The sequence below is a fragment of the Arvicola amphibius genome, chromosome 8 (genome assembly GCF_903992535.2).
Source record: "Arvicola amphibius chromosome 8, mArvAmp1.2, whole genome shotgun sequence".
Lineage (NCBI taxonomy): Eukaryota > Metazoa > Chordata > Mammalia > Rodentia > Cricetidae > Arvicola > Arvicola amphibius.
The window spans coordinates 76417612-76445360 of NC_052054.1; the positions used below are offsets into that span (position 1 = coordinate 76417612).

Consider the following 27749-nt stretch of genomic DNA (forward strand, 5'->3'; position numbering starts at 1 on the left):
GCTCAGACCAGGACCATGGAGCCCAGTGTCCTGCTCCTCCTCGCTCTCCTTGTGGGCTTCTTACTGCTCCTGGTCAGGGGCCACCCAAAGGCTTGTAGTCACCTCCCACCAGGACCCCGACCCCTGCCCCTCTTGGGGAACCTCCTGCAGATGGACAGAAGAGGCCTCCTCAACTCCTTCATGCAGGTGAGACACGCACATAGCCTGAGCCCTACGGCCTAGCCCTGTGTTTGCTCCTGGAGATCACTCAGTGGGAGAGAAGCAAGGGACTCCTTCCAGGCAGCAGGTTCAGGTGGGAAGGTCGCTGAGTGGAAGGTGAGGTGCTGGTTGGTGACAGATGGTGCTCAGGTTGGTTGACATGTTGGAACTGGGTGGGGCACTGTGCTTGTAATTTGAACGGAGAAGGTGTTGAGATGTGTGCCAAGGATTTACAATTTTCCTTTTTGGTCTTAAGGGAAAGAAAAATGTCAGATGTAGCGGTAGATTAGATTTGCTTCTGCCAGCACAAGGGATTAGCCTGCTGTCTTCAGGGACAAAGGGGAGGAGAGGCAGGTCAGGAGGTGGGGTAGGTAGGGATGCTTATTTTTATGTTTTTAGAACACATAGACCATTCCGGGAGCTGACCCTGGCACCATCTTTTACAGTCTTCACCAGAGAGATTTCATCTTTAATTACCACTTCTTTATTAGTAATCACTTAGCATTCTTGGCCCCACTTCCCATTTAGAGAGCTGATTTAGTGGCAACAATCCTGCTACTCCTTGGTTTTTTAATATATCACCCACCTGGACCAATGGTGTATTCATCTGAATTTTAAAATTTGAGACAATTTCATTTTGGGGGGAAGGAGGAGGAATAAGATCATCCTCCATTTCTCAGTCTAATAATCCTTTTGAGCTAACATCTCACGTGCTGGACTGACAGATGTGTGGTACATCTAGCCGTGTTTTTCAAATGGGCTTCACTCATGCCACACAGTTTCACTTAGCATCCTATCCAATATTTTTGTATTCTCTGAAAATCTAATTCCTTCCTTTCTTATTTTGATTTCCATGTCTCTGTGTCTAAGGGTCATTCCTACTTGGAGGTAACTATGGTTGCTTGAGTAATTATGGATGTAGGAGATATTTACTGTCATGTGAGCAAGTTATGAACAGCTACATCACTAAAGAAAGTGGCACCTCCCCCAGCACCCTTATGCCCAGAACTCACAGTGAGGGTTGGTGACATCCTGTCATGATAGCACGACATGCTGCATCTTTTCCCTGTAGGGACAGTCATCATGTCATCTGCAAACAAGGTTCCCAGGGGCTAGGTGATGTGCACTGGTCAGGGAATTCCTACACTCTACAGAGCTCCTTAAAGAACCATTCAAATAAACAATCCAATGTATGTGGCAATGTCAGGGAGCCAAGCTGCCTTCCTTGACCCTCAGAAGCTGAGAGTCTGTTTGCAGATATAGAATGAACTCATAAAAATTAATTTGGCAAATTATCTGCTCACCTGGGTGATATTGGATACAAGCAAAGCAATAGGAATTTTAAGATTGGTTGGGAGTTCAAACAGACTCATGTAGGTGGCAGGATATGAACAAATCACAAAGACTTTCTAGAATGATGATATTCTAGAAAAAGCCATTCCTGAGCAGCAGCTGGTGCTAGGGGAAGAGTGGAGCCGGGTGGATGAGGTCACGGTGTGACAGGGGAGAGGCAGGCGTTGAATCTTCAGGTCATGGGGATGAGCCAGCTTAACTGATGCTAAGGATGGTATAAACAAAAGTGATTCAACTAAGCAGGCAAGAGAAAGTCTCCTCATGTATTCATCTGTTTTCTGTTGCTGCCACAAAAGTCCAGAGGCTAAGTTCTTTATAAATTAAAGGCTTATCCAGCTCTTACTTGTGAGATTTGACAGTCTAAGATCAAGCAGCCAATTCTTCCAACCTCTGATAGGGACCCTTCTTGTCTGTCACAATACAGTAGAGGACAGGAAACCCTGTCACATCAGAAGATGCTAACCATGTGTGTTGGTCTTGTTTCATAATAATCCATTCTCTATGAATCCAGCCCTCTCTGTGAGACCAGCATTAACCTATTCTGTGGATCTACCACGAAGACCCAATGCCTATCATTAGGCTCTAGCTCCTGAGGGCTCTGCCACCTTTCAACACAACCACATGGGGGCCAAGCTTCCAGCAGAGAGTGCACAGAGGACACTTTAATCATGTTCAAGGCACAGCATGTGGAACAGGCAAGAAGAAAGAGCAGGTGGTCCAGACAGATGGCTCTGGATGCCAAGTGGTAGTGATGTCCCGTAGTGAAGCCCAGAAGCAACCAGCTCGGCTCTCTCAACTGTGTTGTGGATGAGCCTGGAGCCTGACTCAAATCCAGCTGCTAAGGGCTGTGTCAGCTGTGTGAGCTCCAAACCCATGTGCAGATGCATATGAAGCAACAGCTGGCAAGCCCTCTGGAATGTTTCTTGGAAGCTTCTCTGGTGGCTCAAGAAGCTGAGATCTCTTCTAGGCAGCTGTGTTCTAAGATGGTTGTGTGGGCTTTAGTCATGGTGTGTCTGTTACAAAGACTGAGTCATAATGATAACATTCTTTTGGCCAGCGGTAGAGACACAAAGAGGAGGTGGACCCTCCACACTTAAAATCACCAGTATTCTATGGTGTCATAATAACACTTCATTTTTCTTTAATAAATAAACTCTGTGTTATGGTGTTACTATTTTGGGGAGTGTTATTTCAGCATAATTTTAAACATAAGTATTTTTCTAGGTGTGGTGCTTCATTGCATCCTTTTTATTGGGTGCTGGGAGTAAACTCAGGGCATCATGCATGTCAGACAAGCATTCTGCCAAGCAAATGCATCCTCATCCCATAGAGGAAGGACCTTTAGCGTGTACTTCTTCCACTTTCTTTTGTTCTCCTCTGTTCTTCCTTTTCTTATCATCACCATCTTGGTCACCACTATTGCCTCCTCCTTTCTTCTTCTGAGATCTGCCTCAGGAGTGGATCAATGTATCTGTCACAGGAGTGGGTTTCTCATCAAAGTGAGTTCAGCCCCTTCTTTCTCAGATTCATGCTTTGTTGCCTTTTCTTTTAACATGGATGACATGGGAAGAAACTCCTTTCAGATGCATGCCATACTAAAAATGCCCAGTCTCAAAAAATGTAAGAAATAATCTGTGATCTATATAAAGTGCCCCTTCTTGACATTTGGAAAATGAGCTGAGACCGAAGATGAGGTTCAGCTTGGGGAAGGTTCACAGGCACAAGAACAGACAGTGAGAGGAGAGGCCGAGATCTGGTGCATACAGATCTGCAGCTCCCAAGTCTCTGAAATGCACCTGGAATAAAGCCGCTTCATGATGTAACTACCACTGAAACTTTTCAGAATTAGGTTAAGAGTTCAGGCCACCTCTTTTGTAAATAGGCATACAGAAATTGACAAAAAACTTTTGAGCATTTTCCAGGTCTTCTGACACACACATGATACCAGCACTTGAAAGGTGGAGGCGGGAAGATCAGGAGTTCAAGGTCGTCTTTTAGCTACAGAGAGAACTTGAGACCAGCTTGGGAAAAAAAGGTCCTGTCTCAGAATAAAACAATCCACAATATTATTTTGAGAATTCGTGGACTTGTTCCAGGTCTTTCTTGGGCCATGTAGTCACCCAGTATGTTTTGACTAGTGAAAAGAGAAGAGATGACCACTTGTGTGACCTGGTTTGGGGGAAGAGGACTGGTACAAATTCTTCTCCACTCATCAAAGTAGAGAGATGAGGGATTGTGCCTCGGTTTTGAGTATTCTTGAGTATTGCATTTCTCTTCTGGTGAGAACAAGGATACACAACTCCCAAGGGTGTGACAATCCATGTTTGTTCAATAACAACTCGCTTTGCCCACACATTGACTTATTTACCAAATCACTGATAATTTATTTGGTCCCTTTGTCCTGGGAAACATTCTATCTGTGACATCTCAGAGGCGGATAAGGTCAGCACCACGCCTACGGAGCATTACCCTGGCAGTGACAGACAGACACAGCAGGTGGACAGGAGCAATGAATCAAACAAAGCAACATGGTGTTTCAGCAAATGGTGGGAGTTTGTGACACAAGGTCTTGCTTTGCTTGTGAACAAAAACTCTGAGAGACACAGATAGTGGCACCGAGGGAGGCAGGTGCTGCAGAAAGGACCTGAAATGGAACAGGGTCAGGGAGCAACATGGGGCTGGTGTTAAAGAGGAACAAGGGAGGAATGGAGAAGCAGAGGACTGATGGGATCCTGTCAGACACAGCCATGCGGTCATGGTAGGGACCTTGATCTTATTTTCAGCAGCCATGGTACAATGAGGAGCTTAGGGAATGTGTGGGGTATTAAGTAAGGATTGTTTCAGTGAATGCTGTGACTTGGGTTGTGGTGAAACTGTTTGTATGGATGTGAGAGCAGAAGTAGGGGACCAGGACGGGGCTTGCAGAGGGCAGTGCACAGCATTTTAAAGTAACATTAACTCTAACTTCTAAAACATGCAAATTTCTGAGTGTGTTGGTCTGTATGTCTGTCTGTGTGAGTATGTTTCTAATTGTGTTCATGGGGGCAGAGGCCAGAGGAGGGTGCCAGGTGTTCTCCTCCATCGATTCTGCTCATTACTTTGAGGCAGGGTCCCTCCCTGAAACTGGGTCTGGAGGTCAACAAGTCCCAGCAAGCCTATCGTCACTGTCAAACACTGCTCAGAAGTTATAGGTATGCATGAATACCCTGTCTTGTTATATTGGTGCTGAGATCCAAACCCTGGTCGTCACAACTGTGGCCAAGTTTTATTATCTGTTGTGCCCAAATTACAGTGTTTACAAATGATCTGTATTGAATCATCTGTCTGTCTATCCTTTCATCCATCTACCTACTTATTTACTTATCCATCCGTCCATCCATCTGTACATCCGTCCGTCCGTCCATCCATCCATCCATCTACCCACCCACCCACCCACCCACCCAGCCACTCAGCCACCCATGCACCCACCCACCCATCCATCCATCATCCATCCATCTATCCATCCATCCACCCTCTATCTATTTTTATTTTCAACATCATCATTTTGTGTGTGTTTGTGTGTGTGTGTTTAAGTGGTCCTTATGTATGCCTGATATCTGAAGAAAGACGTCAAATCCCATGAAGCTGGCATTACAGGCAGTTGTTGGCTATCTGACATGGGAGGCAGGACTAACCTCTCTGCAATAAAGGCAATACTCTTAACCACTGAGCCACCTCTTTAGCTCCAACTATGAAATTTTGAGTTAAGATATGATTGAAGTGGGTCACCTCTCAAAAAGCACACCTCAATAAAGTTGAAAGAGGAACAGATTCTTATCATTGATGTGCAGACCAGCTAACATCAAGACTGGTTCCTGTCTCAGCCCCTTGTAGTCACTACCTTCCCACTGTCCTGACACACCATCAACCACAACTGTGTTGGAACATCATTTGGGTGCAGCAGATAGAATCAACGTTTGCTTTTGTGTTAACACTGATTTGGCAAATTTCATCTACATTGTTGATGTCGTCTGAGGATTTGTTAGTTCATTGTTGCATAAGATTCAGTAGTGTGACCCCCATCTAAAAACATAAATACACCAACTTCACACATGTATAGAGCTTTATCTTAGCATTGTCCCTAAACAACACTGGGCACTGACCATTTTCATAGCCTTTCATTTCTATTAGCTGACGTGCAGTCTAGAGAGAGGAAAGGTTACAAGAGGACGAGGGGGGGTTGTTTGCAAACATCGCACCATGTTCCTCAAGGGCTCTGAGCACTGGGAGGTTGTCATGTTCCTGGGACCAATTCCCTGGAGATGCCCTGATAGTGGCATGGCCAGGCATTTTTCCAACTGTCCTTACTGCAGTCATGACTCACATTCAGGACCACTGCTAGGGGACTATCACCTTCCCTTCCCATGTAACCCAGTGGGTGGGTCAGGGCCCTTCTCTATGAATGTTGTCAGGAGGCATTGGACAGCCTTGGTGACAGAAAGCATGGTTCTTTATTGAGAGTCCAGAGATAAACAGCCAGTCTGAAGGCCATGGGCATGTAACTACATGTATATCTGCATCCATATCTGAATCTATCTTTTTTTTTTTTTGAGATAGGGTCATGTGTAGCTGAAGTTGGCTTCAATTTGGATGTGTAGCCAAGGATGACTATTGATTCTCTGGTCTCTGTCCCCCTAGTGCCAGGATTAGAAACAAGTATCTTGTCTCCCTAAAGTGCTGGTGTACTGATTAGGAAACCCAACCAATCAGTGCAGGCCCTGAATGTCTGGTGAATTAACCCTTCACCTCTTAGGTCCTCAAAGGGAAGGGAGGCCAGGGGAGGGGTTCCTATTTACCAGTCTGTGTCTAGGTGTTTTCAGAGTGTAACAACAACGTCTGCACTGACTAACCACAACCCTGGTGCCCTTATGCTTGGCAGCTTCGAGAAAAATATGGAGACGTGTTCACAGTGCACCTGGGACCGAGGCCCGTGGTCATGCTGTGTGGGACAGAGGCCATAAGGGAGGCTCTGGTGGACCAAGCGGAGGCTTTCTCTGGCCGGGGGACAGTTGCTGTGGTTGAGCCAGTTGTGCAGGGATATGGTGAGATATGGGATAGGATGGAGTGGAGGATGTGGTCCAGGAAGGTGTGTGAGAGGTGGAGCCAAAGATGTGGTGAAGGATTCAGGGTCTTTGAACTTCCGTTGTAACCCAGCCATGCTTCCCCTACATTCTAAGGTGTTATATTTGCCAATGGGGAACGTTGGAAGGCCCTTCGGCGATTCTCTCTGGCCACCATGAGAGACTTTGGGATGGGAAAGCGGAGTGTGGAGGAGCGGATTCAGGAGGAGGCCCGATGTCTGGTGGAGGAGCTGCGGAAATCCCAGGGTGAGTCCTGGAGAATGAACAGAAAGGAAGATGGTGACACAGGGACCTGTGTGCAGAGCCTAAGAAAGAGAAAGAGAAGCCGGACAGTGGTGGCGCACGCCTTTAATCCCAGCACTCGGGAGGCAGAGGCAGGTGGATCTCTGAGATCGAGGCCAGCCTGGTCTACAGGAGCTAGTTCCAGGAAAGGCTCTAGAAACTACAGGGAAACCCTGCCTCGAAAAAAAAAAAAAAGAAAAAAGAAAGAGAAAGAGACATACAAAGGTAGAGAAACAGACAGACAGACAGACACACACACACACACACACACACACACACACACACGATGTATGGGAGGATAAGGGCAGATGTGGAAAGGCAATGGCAGGGAAAGGAATGTCAGATATATTGTGTCTAAAATAACTCAGAAATATGTACTGACCACAGTGGTCACTTTTCTTCAGAAAACCAATCTGTGAATTAATTTTCTGTCAACTAAAGATGACTGGTGTACACTTGTCCTCTCCGAGCTCTGAAGGTGAGGCAAGATGGTCGTTTGCTCAAGGCCAGTCCTGTCTATGTTTTCAGGTCCTGTCTTACAATGTGACTGTGGCTGGTTGTAGAGCTTCTAGCACCATAGAAGTGGGCATGGTCCTGCATGTTTGGAATCCCAGCACACCAGCGGTAAAGGCAGGAGGCTGAGAGTTCCAAGGTCATCTTCCATTGCACATCGAGTTCAAAGCCACTTTGACTCAACCATCGTAGTTGCTCTCTATCCCTGCCTTGAACCCCCACGGTCTTATCAAAGCCAGATGTGGACTCTAGATCAAAAGGAAGGGAGCAGGAGGACCTGCAGACATGGTCTAAGCAGGGATCTGTGTTTTCTTCCTTGTGAGTGTGCTGGTGAGAAGAGTGAACCTAGAGGCTCATGGGAGTTTTACTTTGGTAGAACTCAGAGGAACTCTGGGCACTTTAAGGTTTGTTATATCAAGGGCACATTGGTGACAAGACTGTTGTTTGCACCTCCATTTCTTTATGTGGGGTATTTGTCATCTCTTATTGACTTTTTTTCTGGAGATCTGAGAGGTCAGTGCGGAAGGGGAGGGAAGAAAGTTGCAGAGGTTGAGAAGAATGAACTGGAGAAAGAAGTGAGAGACAGAAGGAACCAGAGGTAGAAAAGTGAGCCCCAAGGCTGAGAGTGGAGCTCTTGAGCCCTAGGGAAGGATCCACACAGGATCAGAGATCACAGACAAGCCAGCCCCAGGGTGCAGGGTAACAGTGGCCCCAATACTGTTAGACTGACAACAGTTCTCCAACCACCAGGGTCCATGACTGAACCTGGCATACAAAGGCAACAGGAGCTAATGACTTCTGGAACACCACAGAGCCTAGAAGAGAGGAAGGGTGGAAGAAGTCAGAGAAAAAATGGTGGAAGTCAGAGAAGGGATGGAGGAAGTCAGAGAAGGGATGGAGGAAGTCAGAAAAGGGATGGAGGAAGACTGGCAGATGGGCATAGAGTGTGCAGGGCTTGTAAATTCACACAGCCATCCCTGAACCCTTGTCTGCACCATTCCCTCCAGGGGGAGTTAGCTATCAGTTTAGAGTCAGGATGTTGTCCTGGGAGGAGGAGCAGTGTGGAGACTGACTACACACACTCCACCTCTCGGTCCCAGCATCCTAGCTTCAGTCATGATTAGCTGAGTTTCCTTGGTGAAGGTGCCTCCCCTTCTGTGTATATGAATAGCATCTCACAATCTCTATACTATGGAGGGGAGTTAAATAAAAAGGATGCATGCATCTTTGAGTGCAGACTCATATGGGCATCATATGTGCAAATGTGGTAGCAGCTGTTGCTGTTCATTGAGCAGTGAATGGGGGGTTCAGCTTTACAGAGATGGGACCGATGGCAAATGTTCCCTGGTTATATAGCCCCTGTCTCTTGTCCTGCATCCTCCTCCAGGTGCCCCCCTGGACCCCACCTTCCTTTTCCAGTGCATCACAGCCAACATCATCTGCTCCATTGTCTTTGGAGAGCGCTTTGACTACAAAGACCGCCAGTTCCTGCGCCTGCTGGACCTGTTCTATCAGACCTTCTCGCTCATCAGTTCATTCTCCAGCCAGGTCAGTGGGCGGGAAGAGAGGAGCATCCAAGGCAGAGGAAAGAAGATGCTGCTAGATGGGTGAAGAAAGGAGTAGCTTAGGGCTGAACGAAAGGCAGAGACAACTTTGAGAGGCAAAGAGGTTGCGAGCAGGTGGGAGATAGGATGGGGAGCAGGGCAGAGATGTAAATGCAGAAATACAGAGTCATTCACACCTGCAGGAAATGGTGATGTGGGTGCTGCAGCTGTAGCTCTGAGGGTAGAGGACTTGGTTTTCATGCATGAGGTCCTCATTGCATTTCCTGGGTGTGGTGGCATACCACTCATGCAATTCCAGAACATGGAGGCAGGGAGATGAGATATTCAGGGTGATCCTTTGCTATACTGACTTTAAGGCCACTCAGGCAAGTATGAGACCTTGTATGCATAAGCAAAACCCCAAATTAAAACGCACAATGACAATTCAGCACAGGGTATTGAGAGAGAGCACAGAGGAGAGGAAAATGGAGTCACAGAGCGCAAGGCCAAGGCGAGAGACAGATTTAGAGATAAAGCTCAAAGCATGCATGTGCGTATAGTGTATACATTTGAGAGACATGTGTGTATTTATGTGAGAATTTTGTGCACTTATCCCTTTAACATGGGGACCTAGGGGCATGAGGTAGTTTGAGTGAGATTGGCCCACGTAGGGTAGTGGATTTGCATGCTTGAAGAGCTGTTTGCAAGGATTAGGATTTGTGTCCTCATTGGAGGAGATGTGTTGCTAGGGGTTGAGTTTCCAAATCCCATGCAAGGCCAGTGTTCCCTCTAGTCCTACCTGTCTGCCTGTATACCATGGTGTCATCTCTCAGATACATGTCCTTTTGCTTGTAGATCATGATGTCACCTCTCAGGCACATGCCTGTCTGCATGTATGTCATGATGTCAGTTCTCAGGCTCATGCCTGTCGGCTGGGATATCACGATGTCAGCTCTCAGGCACATGCCAGGCCTGTCTGCTTCCTGCCATGATGATAATAAACTAACTTCTGATACTGTAGGCAAGCCCTAAAAAATTCTTTTTTGGTAAGAGTTGCCTTGGTTATGGTACCTCTTCTCTGGGTACGGTGCAGCAATAGAACACTAAGAGCACTTCCACTTCCTGTGACCTAAAAGCTCAAGAGAAACTCATGGGCCCTTCTTTCTTGCAGGTGTTTGAGCTCTTCTCTGGCATCCTGAAGTATTTTCCCGGTGCCCACAAGCAAATCTTCAAAAACGTGCAAGAAATCCTTGACTACATCGGCCACAATGTGGAGAAGCACCGGACAACCTTGGACCTCAGCAATCCTAGAGACTTCATTGATACCTACCTTATACGCATGGAGAAGGTAAGTCCTGCATGAATGAGAGGGGATGGCTGAGAGTGAAGGCTGAGGATGTGAGCAGAGGAAAAGGGGGCAGAGGATGGGGAGGAGAGACAGGAAATGGAGTGGAGGAGATGCAGAAGTGTCTGGAAAATGATGAAAATAAAGGGAGGAGAAAATGTGATAGGGAGAAAGAAGGGTGGGGAAGAAACATAGGACAAGAGAAAAAAGGAAAGACCACAAAGGAAGAAAGAGCCTGGGAGACAAACCATGCTAAACTACCAGAGAGTAAAGTAGAGAGAGAAGACAGAACAGAGAGAGATCAAGTGATATTATTAAGGACTGAGAAATATTTTGTGGCCCATATAATGTGAGACAGAGGACAGAGAACAGATCTCAGGATGTGTGTGCCTCTCCCTGCAAGGCTCCAGTCAACCTTGACTCTCCCTTCTCTCTCCCATCTGGAACCAGGAGAAGTCCAACCAACACACAGAGTTCCATCACCAGAACCTCATGATCTCCGTGCTGTCTCTCTTCTTTGCTGGCACCGAGACCAGCAGCACCACGCTCCGCTATGGCTTCCTGCTCATGCTCAAATATCCCCATGTTGCAGGTGAACCACAGGTGGCCAGTTGGGGAATGTTCTAGCTCCCTATTGGCTGGGAAGTTTGTGAGGGTGAGAGAACCATGAGCCTCGTATATCTGGAGCTCTGAAGGCTTTGGCCTACTTCTAAACTAAGGCAGTGCTGTGGGTGGTGCATGAATGAGCACTCAGCTGGCCTGTTTTCCATTGATTTTACCTATCAATTAATGGTTGATCCACCCATCCTTCCTTCCATCCATCCATCCATCCATCCACCCATCCATCCATAGAACCATCCATCCATCCATCCTTACCTCCTTCTTTCCTTCTGTGTTTACATCCCTCCATTCACTTGTCTTACTCTTGGTCTACCTCTTTTTTCCATTTTCCCATTTTATTCATTTCCCATCCATCTATTATCCATCCAACCATTTATCCATCCCTCTACCCAACTATTTACCCACTCATGTATTCCTCTGCCCATCTTTTCTACATCCACAGATTATTCATCCTTGAATCTTTTGTCTCTGCTTCAATCATTTATTTGGATGAATCAGCTTGTGAGTTTTATTCTTTGATCAGATCTAGTTGAGTGGGCTATCTATCACTGATTCATTGGTCATTCCTTAATCCTACTAATTAACCTTTCAATTCACTCTTCATGTGTCCATCTATCCCTCCATGTATCCGTTTAATAACGCACTCATTTACCTGTGATTTATTCATCATTCAACACACCTACCCATTTATTCCTATATTTTCTCGTTCATTCATTCATATATTTGCTTAATGTTTTGTTCCTTGGACTCCTTGATTTATTTGTCTATGAACCATTTATTAACTCATTAATTTATTAATACGATGAGTGAGAAGTGGAATATGGGCATCCAGTGTTGCTTTGCTCATTTCACTCACCCAGCAATCTTTCCTTTAGTAACCGACTCATCCATTGATTGGCTGACTTATACACTCACATTCTAAGAATCTGAAATCGATGTGATGTTGTTGTGAGTTTGTCTGCTGCGGCTCATGTGTGGAGGTGGGGGGACAACTTTGTGCAGTTGGGTCTCTCCTGCACATTCACACGGGTTCTGATGTCAAAGCCAGGCTGTCAGGATGGAAATCAATGCATTTGCTGACTAAGCCATCTTAATGGCCAAAGTATTCACCGATGTATTCATATTTAGTATTCAATTATACACAGATTAATTTACTTTCCTTTCATTCCTGAGAATATAGCCTCAGGTTATTTGTCTGGATTTTTAAAATGGTTTTTAGTAGTGTGCATTGTTGTTTTGTCTGCATATATGTCTGTGTGAGGGGGTCACATTCTCTGGACCTGGAGTCACAGTGTGAGTTGCCATGTGAGTGCTGAGGATTGAACCGGTGCTCTTAACCATTGAGACATCTCTCCAGCTCCCTGAATTTTAAAATATAAATTCCATTCAAAGATGTGTCTGTGTGTGTGTGTGTGTGTGTGTGTGTGTGTTATGCAGGAACACAAATTATATCATTATATTTCAAATATGGAGAATTCTTACCATCTCTCTCTCCAGCCTTCCCGCAGACTGATAGGTGAAAAGAGCCCTTTGCTGTGGGTTTTCCTTTTCTTTCTGTTATGAGCAAGGTTGGACCTTTGGAGATAGTCTCTAACATAGGCGTGGCTGGAGAGAAGCACAGGTGTGCATGCCCTAGAATGCTCTGTGTCTTTCTCAACAGAGTCTCCTGGCTCTGCACTGTTCCTATGCTATTGGCTCACAGAAAACAGGGTCTCTGTGCATTGCCTCCGTGAAGGGACGGACATTCCATGTTGTCTTCCTTTCTGTGCAGAAAAAGTCCAAAAGGAGATCGATGAGGTGATCGGCTCACACCGCCCACCAACCCTTGATGACCGCACCAAAATGCCTTACACTGATGCGGTCATCCACGAGATCCAGAGATTTGCAGATATTCTCCCAGTTGGAGTGCCACACAAAGTCACCAAAGACACTTTGTTCCGAGGGTACCTGCTCCCCAAGGTGAGACCAGCTGCGATTCCACATCTCTATGCCATGGTCATCCTCCACTCTCCCAATCACCACTCCAGGCCTGTTTGTGGTTTCCCAGCATTCTGTGGTTCTCTAAGGACTGACTGCAAATGGGAGTCAGGGTATGCTAATATCATTGCCTCTCACAATGTCTCCTAGAACACTGAAGTGTACCCCATCCTGAGTGCAGCTCTCCATGACCCACGGTACTTTGAACAACCAGATGCCTTCAATCCTGACCACTTCCTGGATGCCAATGGGGCTCTGAAGAAAAATGAAGGTTTTATGCCCTTTTCTATAGGTGAGAGGGACCTGTGCTTCCTTTCCCAGACACTAGAGGGCAGGCTCATCCTCCAGGATACAAGACTAGGTCCATGATTACCTAGTGCTGTTCTGGCTGCCAAATTTGCCTGAACCCTCACTTTCATCCTGGTTACTGTCCCATGACGCGAATATTGACTTAAGGAGCATTCTACTGAGGAGGATTTTGGAGAAGTATTTAAAAGCCTTTAAACTCGAGCAATTAATTTTCTTTCCAATTTAATTTTTAGGGGAAAATCTTTTTAAAGGAGTGAAAACATTTGTCTTTACGCATGACTAAATGCCTAACAGAAGAGAGTAAAGGATGTTCACAGAGAACAAAATGGATTAAATGCCAACAAGGTCTTTCCTGCCCCTGACAACAATAAATAACAGATTAATTAATAGAGGGGATGGGAGCACAGATATTCCCAGGTCAGGATGTCCAAGATATCTTTAAAGCCAGCGTAGTAAATCCCACGTAAAGTCCTCAAAAGAGCAGAAGACAGTTTCCCCACTGTAGAAAGTGCAGTGATGGAAATCTGTCAATTCTTCTCAGTTGCATCAAAGCCATCCAATGTGTTCCTCTGCCTGTTAGACTTCTGCTATTTTTCTTTTTCCCTTTTATTAAAAATAGACTCTTTCCTCATACAATATATACTGATTACAGTTTCCCCTTCCCTCTCCTCCTCAGAGTTTCCCCCCGGATCCACTCCTTTCTGTTTCTCATTAGAAAAGAACAGGCTTCTAAGTGATAACAGCCAAACATGATGAAATAAAATATAAGATAAAACAAAATCCATCACTCCAATGTTATACAGTGCAAACCAACAGAAGGAGCCGAGCCCAAGAGAAGGCGCTAGGACCAGAGACCACTCATTCGCACACTCGGGAACCCATGGGAACACTAAAAGGAAAGCTCTAGGATGTGCACAGAGGACCTGGTGCAGCCCCGAGCAGGCCCTGTGCCTGCTGCCTCAGTCTGAGTTCATACGAGCTTTGCTCAGCTGGTTCAGAGCCTCGTTCTCTTGGTGTCCTGCATCCCCTCTGACTTTTACCCTCTGTCTGCCTCCTCTTCCTCTTGGTGCTCTGAGCTCTGAGGGGAGGGTTTTGACAAAGATTTTCCATTTAGATCTCTGTGTTCCAAGGTTTCTCTGTCTGTGAAACATCTGGCTGTGTCTCTCTGAATTTGTTTCCATCTCTGCAGGGGGAAGCTTCTCTGGCGATGGCTGAATAAGGAGGGCTCTGATCTATGAGTGTAGCAGATTTCTTTAAGGAATTTATTCATTTCCTTTTAAGGACCTTTATCATCTATATAAGGTTTTTTAAAGATCTTTTTCTTGAACTTCGTTTATGTTGGAATGATCAGGGTCAGCTATGGTACAGTTGCTGGGCTCTCATAGAGACACATTGCCCTGGCTGTTACTGATTGTGTTTTTATGCTGGAATGCAGGAATCTGGTTTTGGGGTGATTCTAGGTCTAGGTGCCGATCTCTGGGTTTGTCTTTGTTGGGTGGGTGTTTGCTTTCTTGGTTTCTGGGTTTTAGGTGAGCGTGATGGCTGTGTGTTGCCTCATAGGAAACTTTCTGTGGACCTGTTTCCCTGTCCTGCCCAGCTGGTGTGTTCCCAGGGAGTGCCTGCTGGTGTTGGAGCCTGGGATAATGGGATGAGTTGGGGGAAGGAAGATTGGAAGAGAAGATCTCTGTGATTCATTGGGGATGGGGTCAGGGAGGCAAGGGAGGGCACACCAGGCATTCTGCTGCAGAGCTGGGGATGACCCTGGCAGGGGTGGGAGGTGGATCTGGAGGAGCAGAAGGAGAGGCATGGATCCTCTGTCAGTCTATCTGCTTCCTTAGCAGGAGAGGTCTTTAGGCCTGTAAGGGGTGCCTTCTGGGGAAGATCTGGGGATCCACAGGAGACGGGGGAGGGGGTTTGGAAGGTTGTAACAAGATTTCCATTGCAGAGTTGGGGTAGACTCTATGGATTAGATCTTGGGGAACAGAGGGAGAGGTGAAGATCTGCAGTCAGCCTACCTCACCCAGGGCAGGAGTGGCCTGTGGGTTAGCAGAGAGAGTGCGAATTCATTTTCTTAAGAAACAACAGCAAGAACAAGAGACATCATGTATGGACTGCCATGAGATGGGTCGGGTCTTCTGGTTAGGGAAACATTTTTTTAAATTTTTTTACTACTTTAAAAATAATACCAATCAAAATTTCCACTTCCTCCCCTCCTTTCACTTCCCTCCCACTCCCCCAACACACCCTGCCCCCACAACCCTCGGGTCCTAAGAGAGGTCAAGGGACCCTGCTCTGTGGGAAGTACAAGGCCCTCCCCACTACATCCAGACTGAACAAGGTATGAATCCAAAGAGAATAGGATTCCAACAAGCCAATACATGCAGTAGAGACAAATCCCAGTGTCATTGTCATTGGCCCCTCAGTCTGCCCCAGCTGTCAACCACATTCAGAGGGATCAGTTTGATCCCATGCTCGTTCATTCCCAGTCCAGCTGACGTTGGTGAGCTCCCATTAGCTCAGGCACACAGTCTCAGTGGGTGAACCCATTGTGGTCCTGATTTCCTTGCTCATATTCTCCCTCCTTCTGCTCTTCAGTTGGACCTTGGAAGCTCAGCCTAGTGCTCCAATGTGGGTCTCTGTCTCCATCCATTGCTGGACGAAGGTTCTATGGTGATATTCAAGATAGTCATCAGTCTGACTACAGGACAATGCCAGTTTAGGCACCCTCTCTTCCACTGCCCAGGGTCCTAGCTGGGGTCATCCCTATGGACTCCTGGGATCCCCTCCAGAACCAAGCCTCTGGCCAACCCCAAAATGGCTCCCTCAATTAAGTATCTCTTTCCCTACTCCCATATCTGTCCTTCCTCCATCTCAACCATCCCGCTCCCCCAAATTCTCCCTAATCCTCCCCTTCTGCCTCTCCCTCCCCTTTTCCCCTTCCATCTACCCACCATGCACCCAACTTTTGCCAGGCGATCTTGTCTGCTTCCAATTTCCAGGTGGATCTATATATGTTTTTCTTTGGGTTCACCTCATTAATTAGCTTCTCTAGGATCACGAACTATAGGCTCAATGATTTTTGTTTATGGCTAGAATCCATTAATGAGTGAGTACATACCATTTTTATATTTTTGGGTCTCAGTTATCTCACTCAGGATAGTGTTTTCTACTTCCACCCATTTGCATGCAAAATTCAAGATGTCATTGTTTTTTACCGATGAGTAGCACACTAATGTGTAGATGTGCCACATTTTTTATCCATTCTGCACTTGAGGGGCATCTAGGTTGTTTCCAGGTTCTGGCTATTACAAATAATGCTGCTATGAACATAGCTGAAGAAATGCTTTTGTAGTATGATAGGGCATCTTTTGGGTATATTCCCCAAGAGTGGTATTGCTGGATCCCGAGGTAGGTTGACTCCCAATTTTCTGAGAAACTGCCACACTGATTTCCAAAGTGGTTGCACAAATTTGCATTCCCAGCAGCAATGGGTGAGTGTTTCCCTTAATCCACATCTTCTTCAGCATAAGCTATCATTGGTGTCTTTGTTTTTAGCCTTTCTGACAGGTGTAAGATGGTATCTCAAAGTTGTTTTGATTTGCATTTCCCTGAAAGCTAAGGAAGTTGAACATGTCCTTAAGCTTTTTAGCTATTCTGACAGGTGTAAGATCGTATCTCAAAGTTGTTTTGATTTGGATTTCCCTGAAAGCTAAGGAAGATGAACATGTCCTTAAGAATCTTTTGGCCTTTTGAAATTCTTCTGTTGAGACTTCTCTGTTCAGTTCAGTACCCCATTTTTTAATTGGGTTATTTAGAATTTTAATGTCTAGTTTCTTGAGTTCTTTATATATTTTGGAGATCAGCCCTTTGTCTGATGTGGGGTTGGTGAAGATCTTCTCCCATTCAGTAGGTTGCCTTTTTGTCTTAACGTTTGTGTCCTTTGCTTTACAGAAGCTTCTCAGTTTTAGGAGGTCCCACTTATTCATTGTTGCTCTTATTTTCTGTGTTACTGGGGTTATATGTAGGAAGTGGTCTCCAGTGCCCATACATTGCAGGCTACTTCCCACTTTCTCTTCTATCAGGTTCAGTGTGGCCATATTTATATTGAGGTCTTTAATCCATTTGGACTTTAGTTTTGTGCATGGTGATAGATATGGATCTATATTTATTCTTCTACAGGTTGACATCCAGTTATGCTAGCACCATTTGTTAAAGATGTTTTCTTTCTTCCTTTGTATAAGTTTAGCTTCTTTGTCAAAAATCAGGTGTTCATAGGTTTGTGGATTAATATCTGGGTCCTCGATTTGATTCCATTGGTCAACGTTTCTGTTTTGATGCTAATACCAAGCTGTTTTCAATACTGTAGCTATGTAATAGAGTTTGATGTCAGGGATGGTAATGCCTTCGGAAGTTCCTTCATTGTATAGGATTGTTTTGGCCATCCTGGATTTTTTCATTTTTCCATATGAAGCTGATTATTGTTCTCTCAAGGTCTGCGAAGAATTTTTTGGGGATTTTAATGGGGATTGCATTGAATCTATAGATTGCCTTTGGTAGAACTGCTATTTTTACTTTGTTGATCCTACCAATCCAAGAACATGGGAGCTCTTTCCATTTTCTGGTATCTTTTTCAATTTCTTTCTTCAAAGACTTAAAGTTCTTGTCAAATAGATCTTTCACTTCCTTGGTTAGTGTTACCCCACGATACTTTATGCTATTTGTGGTTATTGTAAAAGGTGATGTTTCTATGATTTTCCTCTCAGCTTCTTTATCCTTTGTGTATAGCAGAGCTACTGATTTTTTTGAGTTGATCTTGTATCCTGCCATATCACTGAAGGTATTTATCAGCTGCAGGTGTTCTCTGGTAGAGTTTTTGGGGTCACGTATATACACTATCATATCATCTGCAAATAATAAAAGTTTGACTTCCTCCTTTCCAATTTGAATACCCTTGATCTCCTTATGTTGTCTTATTGCTATTGCTATAACTTCAAGCACTATATTGAAGAGTTATGGAGAGAGTGGACAGCCTTGTCTTGTTCCTGATTTTCGTGGAATTGCTTTGAGTTTCTCTTTGTTTAATTTGATGTTAACTGACGGCTTAATGTATACTGCTTTTATTATATTTAGATATGATCTTTGTATCCCTGATCTCTCCAACACTTTTATCATAAAAGGTGTTGAATTTTGTCAAATGCTTTTTCACCATCTAATCAAATGATCACATGTTTTTTTTCTTTCAGTTTATTTATATGATGTATTACATTGATAGATTTTTATATGTTGAACCAGCCTTGCATCTCTGGGATTAAGCCTACTTGATCACAATGGATGATTGTTTTGATGTATTCTTAGATTTGGTTTTCCAGCATTTTATTGAGAATTTTTGCATCCATGTTCATGAGTGAGATTGGTCTGTAATTCTCTTTCTTGCTTGAGTCTTTGTGTGCTTTTCGTATCAGGGTAACTGTAGCTTCATAAAGAGTTTGGCAATGACTCTCCTGTTTCTGTTTTGTGGAACACATTAAGGAGTATAGGTATTATCTCTTCTTGGATGTTCTGGTAGAATTTTGCACTAACAACATCTGGCCCTTGGCTTTTTTTTTTTGGTTGGGAGGTTTTTAATGACAGCTTCTATTTAATTTAATTTTTGTCTTGATTTAATTTTGGTATATGGTATTTATCTAAAAACATGTCCATTTCTTTTACATTTTCCAATTTTGTGGAGTACAGGCTTTTGTAGTAAGACTTAATAATTCTCTGAATTTCCTTGGTGTCTGTTGTTATGTCTGCCTTTTCATTTCTGATCTTATTAATTTGTGTATTCTCTCTCTGCCTTTGGATTAGTTTGGATAGGGGTTTGTCAATCTTGTTGATTTTCTCAAAGAACAAGCTCTTTGTTTCATTGATTCTTTGAATTGTTTTCTGTGTTTCTATTTTGTTGAGTTCAGCCCTCAGTTTGATTATTTCTAATCTTCTAGTCCTCCTGGGTGAGTTTGCTTCTTTTTTTTCCTAGAGCTTTCAGGTGTGCTGTTAAGTCTCTAATATGAGCTTTCTCCATTTTGTTTATGTGGGCACTTAGTGCTATAAACTTTCCCCTTAGCACAGCTTTCATAGTGTCCCATAGGTGTGCATATGTTGTGTCTTCATTTTTGTTGAATTCAGGGAAGACTTTAATTTCTTTCTTTATTTTTTCCTTGAGCCAGGTATGGTTCAATAGTTGACTGTTCAGTTTCCATGAGTTTGTTGGCTTTCTGGGGGTGGTATTGTTGTTAAATTCTAAATTTACTCCATGTTGATCTGATAAGAGACAGGTGGTTACTTCAATTTTTTTTTTTTGTATCTGTGGATGTTTGCTTTGTTACTGAGTATGTGATCAATTTTTGAGAAAGTTCCATGTGATGCTGAGAAGAAGGTATTTTCTTTCCTGTTTGGGTAGAAAGTTCTATAGATGTCTGTTAAGTTCATTTGATTCATTACATCTGTTAGTTCTCTTATTTCTCTGCTAAGTTTCTCTCTGGTTTACCTGTCCATTGGTGAGAGAGTAGTGTTGAAATCTCCTACTATTAGTGTGTTGCATTTGATGTGTACTTTGAGTTCTAGTAATGTTTCTTTTACATAAGGGTGGTTTTATATTAGGGGCATAGATATTCAAGATTGAGACTTCATCTTGATGAATTGTTCCTGTTATGAGTATAAAGTGTCCTTCTTCATCTCTTTTGATTGATTTTAGCTTGAAATCAATTTTGTTAGATATTAGGGTAGCCACACCTGCTTGTTTCTTAGGTCTGTTTGATTGGAAAACCTTTTCCCACCCCTTTACTCTGAAGTAGTGTCTGTCTTTGAGGTTGAGGTGTGTTTCTTGTAAACAGCAGAATGTTGGGTCCTGTTTTTATATCCATTCTCTTAACCTGTGACTTTTTATAGGTGAATTGAGTCCATTGATATTAAGTGATATTAATGACCAGTGGTTGTTAACTCTGGTTATTTTTTGGTGGTAGTGTTTGTGTGTTTCCTTCTTTGAGTTGTGTTGGTGGAGGGTTATCAGATGTCTGTGCTATTGTGTGTGTGTTGTTAGCTTCCTTGTGTTGAGGTTTTCCTTCTAGTACTTTCTGTAAGGCTGGGTTTGTGGATACATATTGTTTAAGTCTGTTTTTGTCATGGAATATCTTGTTTTCTCCATCGATGGTGAAAGAAAGCTTTGCTGGGTATAGTAGTCTGGGATTGCATCCATGGATTCTTAGTTTCTGCAGCACATCTATCCAAGACCTTCTTGCTTTCATGGTTTCCATTGAGAAATCAGGTGTAATTTTGATAGGTTTACCTTTATATGTTACTTGACATTTTTCCTTTGCAGCTCTTAATATTCTTTCTTTTTTCTATTTGTTTTGTGTTTTGATTATTATATGGTGAGGGGATTTTTTTGATTCAGTCTATTTGGTGTTCTGTAAGTTTCTTGTACCTTCATGGGAATATCCTTCTTTAAGTTGGGAAAATTTTCTTCTATAATTTTGTTGAATATATTTTCTGGACCTTTGAGCTGGAGTTCTTCTCCCTCTTCTAACCCCTACTATTCTTAGGTTTGGTCTTTTCATGGTGTCCCATATTTCCTGGATGTTTTGTGTTAAGAATTTGTTGAATTTGATGTTTTCTTGGTCAATGAGTCTATTTCCTCTATACTATCTTCAGTGGCTTAGTTTCTTTCTTCTATCTCTTGTATTCTGTTGATTATCCTTGTCTCTATAGTTCCTGTTCATTTACCCAGATTTTCCATATCCAGCCATCCCTCGGTTTGTGGTTTTCTTTCTTCCACTACTCCTCCATTCAAGTCTTCAAGTCTTTTTTTTTTTTTTGCCAAGAATTTCTATTTTATTGCCATTCTTATTTCTTCATTAAGTTCTGTGTATATTAAAAATGTCATCTCCAGGAATGCCCTTCCCCTCCCTTCTCCCTCCTTTTCCCCTTCCCTCCCTCCCCTCACGCAACCTCCTTCCCTCCTCACAAGGCCAGGACCATCAGGTTCCCCACTCTATGCTAAGACCAAGGTCCTCCCACTCCCCCAGGTCCAGAAGGTGATCGCCAATGAGAAGGCTCCCACGAGCCCGTCCATGCAGAAAATCAGAGCCAGAGCCATTGTCTTTGCTTTCAGTCACCCCGCTGTTGGCCACATTCAGAGAGACGGTTTGGTCGCTATGACCATCATCCCATTCAACTGGAGTTGTTGTCTCTCCCATTAGTTCTGTCCACCGTCTCCATGAGTGAATGCACCCCTTCGTACTGACTTTCTCCCTCATGTTCTCGCTCCTTCTGCTCATCATCAGGACCTTGGAGCTCAGTCCCGGCTCCAAGTGGGGCTCAGTCATTTTTCTTCATTGTCGCCAGATGGAGTTCCTCACGGTCCTGACTTTCTTCTCATGTTCTCTCTCCTTCTGTTCCTCATCAGACCTTGGAGCTCAGTCCGGTGCTCCAATTTGCTCTGATCAGCGTCAGTGGAGGTCATGTGATATTCTTCATCTATGGCCGTCAGGTGTGAGTGTTCTATGGGAATAGGTCAAACAAATTCATCAGATGGCTATGGCCCACTGGCCTTTTCAGTCTCCCCCATCTCCCTCTTTGCTGTGGCTGACTGTGTACTTGGTAGTTTTTCTTGTTCTGTCCTCTCTTATGTCCCCTCAGCACTGGAACAGGCTCTCAGATCCCCTCTGCCCTGAAGCAGGCTGTGTTGGGGTATCAAAGTCCCAGTAGCAGGAACACTCCCCACTGGCTCTCCATACCCCTCAGCCCTGAAGCAGGCTGTATTGGGGGTTGCAAGGACCTTGCAGATGAAAAGATGGGCTCAGGGGCAGGGTGGAATGGGGTAAAGAAAGCCAGCAACAGGGAACACACCCCACTGGATGACCAGAAAAGCTTAGGGTATTGGAGGGGGCTTGTACTCAGTCCAGCGCTGTGACTGTCCCAGAGTGTGGTACTTCAGGCTATCTGGCTGTGTGGCCACTTACTCACCTCTTCGATTCCTCTCAGCATGGGAGCATGGTGTCTTGCAGTGTTCCAAGGACGTAGCGGATGAAAAGGTAGGCTTGGGGACAGGGTGGAATGGGGTAAAGAAAGCCATCAGCAGGGAATACACCCCACTGAATGGCCAGAAAAGCTTAGGGAATTGTAGGGGCTGAAAGTTTTCTTCTATAATTATGTTGAATGTATTTTCTGCACCTTTGAGCAGGAGTTTTCTCCTTCTTCTATCCCTATTATTCTTAGGTTTGGTCTTTTCATGGTGTCCCAGATTTCCTGGATGTTTTGTGTTAAGAATTGTTGGATTTTCTGTTTTCTTTGATCAATGAGTCTATTTCCTCTATAGTATCTTCAGTGCCTGAGATTCTTTCTTCTATCTCTTGTATTCTGTTGGTTATACTTTTGTCTCTAGTTCCTGTTCATTTACCCAGATTTTCCATTTCCAGAATTGGTTTGTGTTTTCTCCATTACCTCCATTCGATCTTCAAGTCTTGAACTGTTTCCTATACCTGTTTGATTCTTTTTCTTGATTTTCTTGGGTATCTTTGAGGGATTTATTAATTTCTCTTAAATTTTTGTTTGTCTTCTCTTCTATTTCTTTAAGTTGAAGTCTCCAACTAAAGTGTTTTTCACTTCCTGCTTAAAGGTCTCCATCATTTTTATAAGGTTACGTTTAAAGTCATTTTCTACTTCTTCTGGGTTAGGATGTTCAAGTCTTCCTGTTGCGTGTTCGCTGGATTCTGGTGTTATGTTGCTTTTCAGGATGTTGGAGGAATTCTTGTATTGGTGCCTACCCATGTCTTCCTTCAAATGAGGCCAACAGAGTCTTGGCGTCTTGGTCCAATCTTTGCTGTGGCTGACTTGGGAGTTTTTCTTGTTCTGCCTCTCTTAGGTCCTCTCAGCACTGGAGCAGTCTGTGTTGCAGGATTCCTAGGACCTCACAGGTGAAAAAGGTGTCCTTGGGGGGCGGGGGGGGTGGGGGGAAAGCCCAGCAGCAGGGACACTCCCAGCTGGCTGGCAAGAAAAGCTAGGGAGTTGTGGAGGGGCCTCTAGGTTCTTGTACACTGGAGAGTGGGTGTCTGGCTGTCTGGGCTTCTGGGTGCTGATTTACCACTCAGATTACCTCTGCACTGAAGCAAGCTGTGTTGCAGGGTTCCAAGGACCTCGCAAGTGAAAAGGCAGGCTTTGGGGCAGGGTGGGGATGGGGCAAAGAAAGCCAAGCAAGAGAAACACACCACATTGGATGGCCAGAAAAGCTTTGGGAATTGGGGGGGACCTGGATTCTGTCCCTCTGGGAAGGTCCCAGAGAGTGGCGTGTCCGGCTGTTGGGCCCTGTGGCCACTGACTTACCTCTCCAGTCCCCTCTGCACTGGAACAGGGTCTTTTGCAGGGTTCCGAGGGTCTCACAGATGAAAAAGCAGGCTTCGGGGCAGGGTGGGATGGGAGAAAGATAGCCCAGCAGCAGGAACACTCCCCGCTGGCTCTCCAGTCTCAGCCCTGAAGCAGACTGTTTTGCCAGTTCCAAGACCTCGCAGGTGAAAATGTGGGCTTGGGGGCTGAGTGGGATGGGGTATAAAAAAGCCCAGCAGTAGGAACACACTCCACCGGATGGCTAGAAAAACTTAGGGAATTGGAGGAGCCTGGATTCTGTCCCCCTGGGAGGTTAGGGATACATTTACGTGTGAGCATGAGGGGGATGGAGTGTGACCTGACACACTTGTCTGTTTGCATTAAATACTCTTTGACGTTTTAAATTGTAAGAGACATCAAAATTAGTAACATGTATTTGAGCCAAGAACCCATTCATGATGGATAATCCCCTGAACCAGAGAAAGTTCAGTTACCGCTCCAGCACACGTTGTCTGTAGACCAGAGGGCTCTGGGCATGGACACACAGCTTGATGGGTGCCAGCTCTGCTTTGGCCTTATTTGGCTATGCTGTTGCAGTTGGCAGCTTGGGATAGGTTAACTGCTGTGAGTGACTGAGATTTGTTCTTTCTTGGAAGACTATAATCTCAAGTTAGTGTGTGGTTCAATTGTCTTTTGTGTTTGTTTAATTTGTTACATACAAAAGCTGCCTCCAGCCAAATTTAATTCAGTTGAATGGACTCTATGGGATGTAAACATGGAATCTTTGTGTTCAGGTTTCTTATCTTTTAGAGAAAGAGAGGTTCTAGAAGGAATTCCTTAATCTTTACTTGTCCCCCTCCACCTTCATGCTAGGGGTGGAGCCCAAGGCTGTGGGTTACCATGTTAAGCAAGTTTTCTTGCAAAGACCCCACACCTCCAGACTCCCCCTTGTGCATCCTAGAAGATGCTCTCCTGCTGAGCATGCCTGTCCACATCCCCTCACTGAGAGATTTTAGGCAAGTGTTCTCCTGCTGAGCCATGTCTCAGCTAAGAATTGTCTTAGTCTTGAGTTCGAAGTGACTTCAGTCACCCCGGGCTCCAGAATTGTCCATAGAATAGTCCCAAGTCTAGAAAGGCAGGAGTGTGGAGAAGAGGGACAAAGACAAATAAACAATAGAGAGGGAAGGACATCAAGGCAGATTCCAATAAAGAGAGGCGCACAGAGACACAAGGAAGCTGCAGTAGGAGGAGATGTGTGGTAGGAATCAGAGTGTGGACAGGAGAGAGAAGAAGAAGATGAGGAACTGAAGGGGAAAAAGGAAGAAGACAGGAAGAGAGGAAGAGGAGGGAAGAGGAAGTGAGAGAAAGACACAACTAGAAATAGACAGAGAAACATGAGGGAAAACTCAGAAGGAACATATGACAAGGTATCCTTAGACAGAGAATTGGGAGGGGCTAAGAGGTATCTAGGGACTTTGGAAAAGCACGAGTGTGTGGAATAGATGAAAGGACACACAGCAGTGATAGCATAGGTTCATGTAGGCTGACATTGGCAGAGAGAAGAGCGGGGAGGAGAGAGGGAGAGAGGACATGCCAAAATATGTTAGAGCTAAAGAGACATGAACAGTGTTTAAATCGCCAGCTCCAGGCATGGGGACTTTGTGTTGAAAGTGAGATGTCATTAAAAGCTGCTCTGGAAAAATCTGGGCCACAAAACCAGTTCTAGGAGAACCATCTCAGAGAGCTACTCCATGAATTTCCAAACTCATTCTAAATCAGAATTCACCTAAATTCTGGAAAGGAGGTGCCCCAAGGGACAGGGTGCTTCAGCTAATTATTCCTACACAGGCACAGTTTCCCAACAACTGGAGGTCACTGGGGTTGCTGAGAAATCCCTCTTCTACCTGGAGGCCCCCAGTAGCCAGTTGCACATTAATAATCACTGAGGGCCAGTTGGTGGTGTCAGAGGCCTTTAATCCCAGCCATCAGGAGGCAGAGGAAAGCTGATCTCTGTGAACTTGAGGCCAGCCTGGTCTACAAGAGCTAGTTTAGGACAGCACAAGATGTTTTAAAGAGAAACCCTGTCTCAGAAAAAAATAATCACTGAGGTACAGGGCAGGTGGTGGAGCCTCTGCCTGGGCTTTCAGGCTCCCTTGCTCTGTGCTGCTCCATGCCCGAGGAGACAAACCAACAAGGGCTCCTTACACCTCTGAGAATCTGCTGGGTGCCATAGATCCCTCATCTTGTGCTCCTTCCCATTCTCAGTTGTATGAACAATTAATTGTGTTTGGGGATTTGTTGACGTTCTTTGATTTCAAGCTGTAGAAGCATAGGGGCAGAGAGAAAGAGAGAAAGGAGATGGGCATGAGTGACAGAGGGGACAGAGAAAGGGGAGAGACAGAGAATGCTTGGTAAGCAGTCTATAATCTTCCTGCCCTGGTCTCCCAAGTGCTGCACTTGCAGGCATGTGTCTCCATGCCTGGCTCATCTAGGGCCCTTAATATCTTCCAGTTGTTGATCTAGGAATCTTTGTAAATAGCACCTTTACCCTCAGGGCAGCCAATGAGATGGGAACCAATCCCCACACATGAGAAAGGAGGGAACACTAAAGATGTGTTATAGATGTGTAGGCATAAAGAGTTCATTCCTACTCTCAGTAGGTTCTTACGTTTCTGGACAAAGGACTCTGGCAATCTCACAAAAGCTAGAAATTTGTCAGATGTAACCATGAGACATCCACCAACAAACTGCACACATGTTACAATTTATTTATTCAATGTGTACATGGTTGTATGCATATACATATGTCCTATATAGTGTGTGTATGTGTGTGTTTATTGATATGCTCAGATCTGCAAAGTCCCCAAAAAACCAACAAGGAGACCGAGTCCCACATGTAAAAGCAAAGAGCCTTTATTTTATACAAGTTTGCAAACTCAGTCTCTCCATGTGTCCAATGTATTGGTATAATAGGAGAGCTCTAAGCTCAGTTAGAGTTGGGTTTTTATAGTAGTAAAGGTGGGGGTGAGGGATTTCTAAGGTTCAGGACCCCTGATTGGCTGACATTTGTCTAGGGGTGTCCTGGTGAATGTATGTTGGCAGGTGATCCTATCTACAATGGTTGGCACCTAAGGAATTTCCTTGGGATGGTCTTTGCCTGCGTGGTGCCTGGGTAATCTCAGTATGTAGTCCTCCCTACAACCAGGTATTGCCTCAGGGTAAACTACTGAGACTCAGGCCTCTTTTAAGCTTACCATGACTGGGTCCTACACTGGCAGCTGATAATGGTTGGAAGTTAAGAACTTCCTTTGGGTGGTCTGTCCCTATTAAGCTTATCATGCCTGAGTCCTACATTTATGTTAGAGGACAGCTAGTGGGAGTTTGTTCTCCCCTTCTAGTATGTGGGTCCAGGGGACTGAACTCAAGTACTCAGGATTGACGGCAGGTGGTGGTCTCACTGGCCCTTGCACCAATTCTTTAAGGTTTTAGGAATCTCTTAACATTCTCACTTGAGTTACAGGGGAGTGTCAAACTCATTCTTATCCATTGCAATGGGAGAGTTGTCTGGGTTTAGGGAAGGGACAGTCTGAAGTTTGTATACTCACCCGGGGCTCACATGGCTCATTCTCTGTGCCCACAGGAAAGCGCATTTGTCTTGGCGAAGGCATTGCCCGCAACGAATTGTTCCTTTTCTTCACCACCATCCTCCAGAACTTCTCTGTGTCCAGTCCCATGGCTCCTAAGGACATTGACCTCAGGCCCAAGGAGAGTGGCTTCGGCAAAATGCCCCCAACATACCAGATCTGCTTCTTGGCCCGCTGACTGGGTTGAGGTGGTCAGGTATCCCCACACCTGTTGAGAATGGCCCCATCTTTCTTCCTCTGTGAGACCTGCTGCAAACCAGGCCATAGGTCACTGCTCAAACCCTTTCACCTTACTGCAGCTTCTGCAAAGCTCCGAGGTGTGTTCTTCTGCCCCGAGAATGGCATTGGAGAAATCAGTCGAGTGTCTTGCTTGATATGTGAACAGAGAGACTTCTGGAGGCCACATCTCATGCTGAGGCAATCTCCTATTGCTCCTAACAGCCACAGTCCCCATGTATCATCTTCTGGTGCTCTATGATCTACA

General features: G+C 44.9%; 1 protein-coding gene across 1 annotated transcript; it reads left to right on the plus strand.

Annotated features, from left to right (window-relative positions):
- LOC119820542 (cytochrome P450 2B1-like) lies at positions 1-27658 on the plus strand. Its single transcript, XM_038338993.1, has 9 exons — positions 1-186; positions 6470-6632; positions 6768-6917; positions 8854-9014; positions 10182-10358; positions 10806-10947; positions 12748-12935; positions 13104-13245; positions 27262-27658. The coding sequence occupies exons 1-9, from the start codon at positions 16-18 to the stop codon at positions 27441-27443; spliced, it is 1476 nt and encodes a 491-aa protein (XP_038194921.1). The 5' UTR covers positions 1-15; the 3' UTR covers positions 27444-27658.
- Positions 27659-27749: the final 91 nt, after the last annotated feature.

Excerpts from the sequence above, each read along its gene's own strand:
- LOC119820542 (XM_038338993.1), top strand. The coding sequence starts at position 16 with ATGGAGCCCAGTGTCCTGCTCCTCCTCGCTCTCCTTGTGGGCTTCTTA. Across the intron at positions 10,359-10,805 it reads ACCTTATACGCATGGAGAAG|GAGAAGTCCAACCAACACAC; the intron begins GTAAGTCCTGCA and ends ATCTGGAACCAG. Across the intron at positions 10,948-12,747 it reads CAAATATCCCCATGTTGCAG|AAAAAGTCCAAAAGGAGATC; the intron begins GTGAACCACAGG and ends CTTTCTGTGCAG.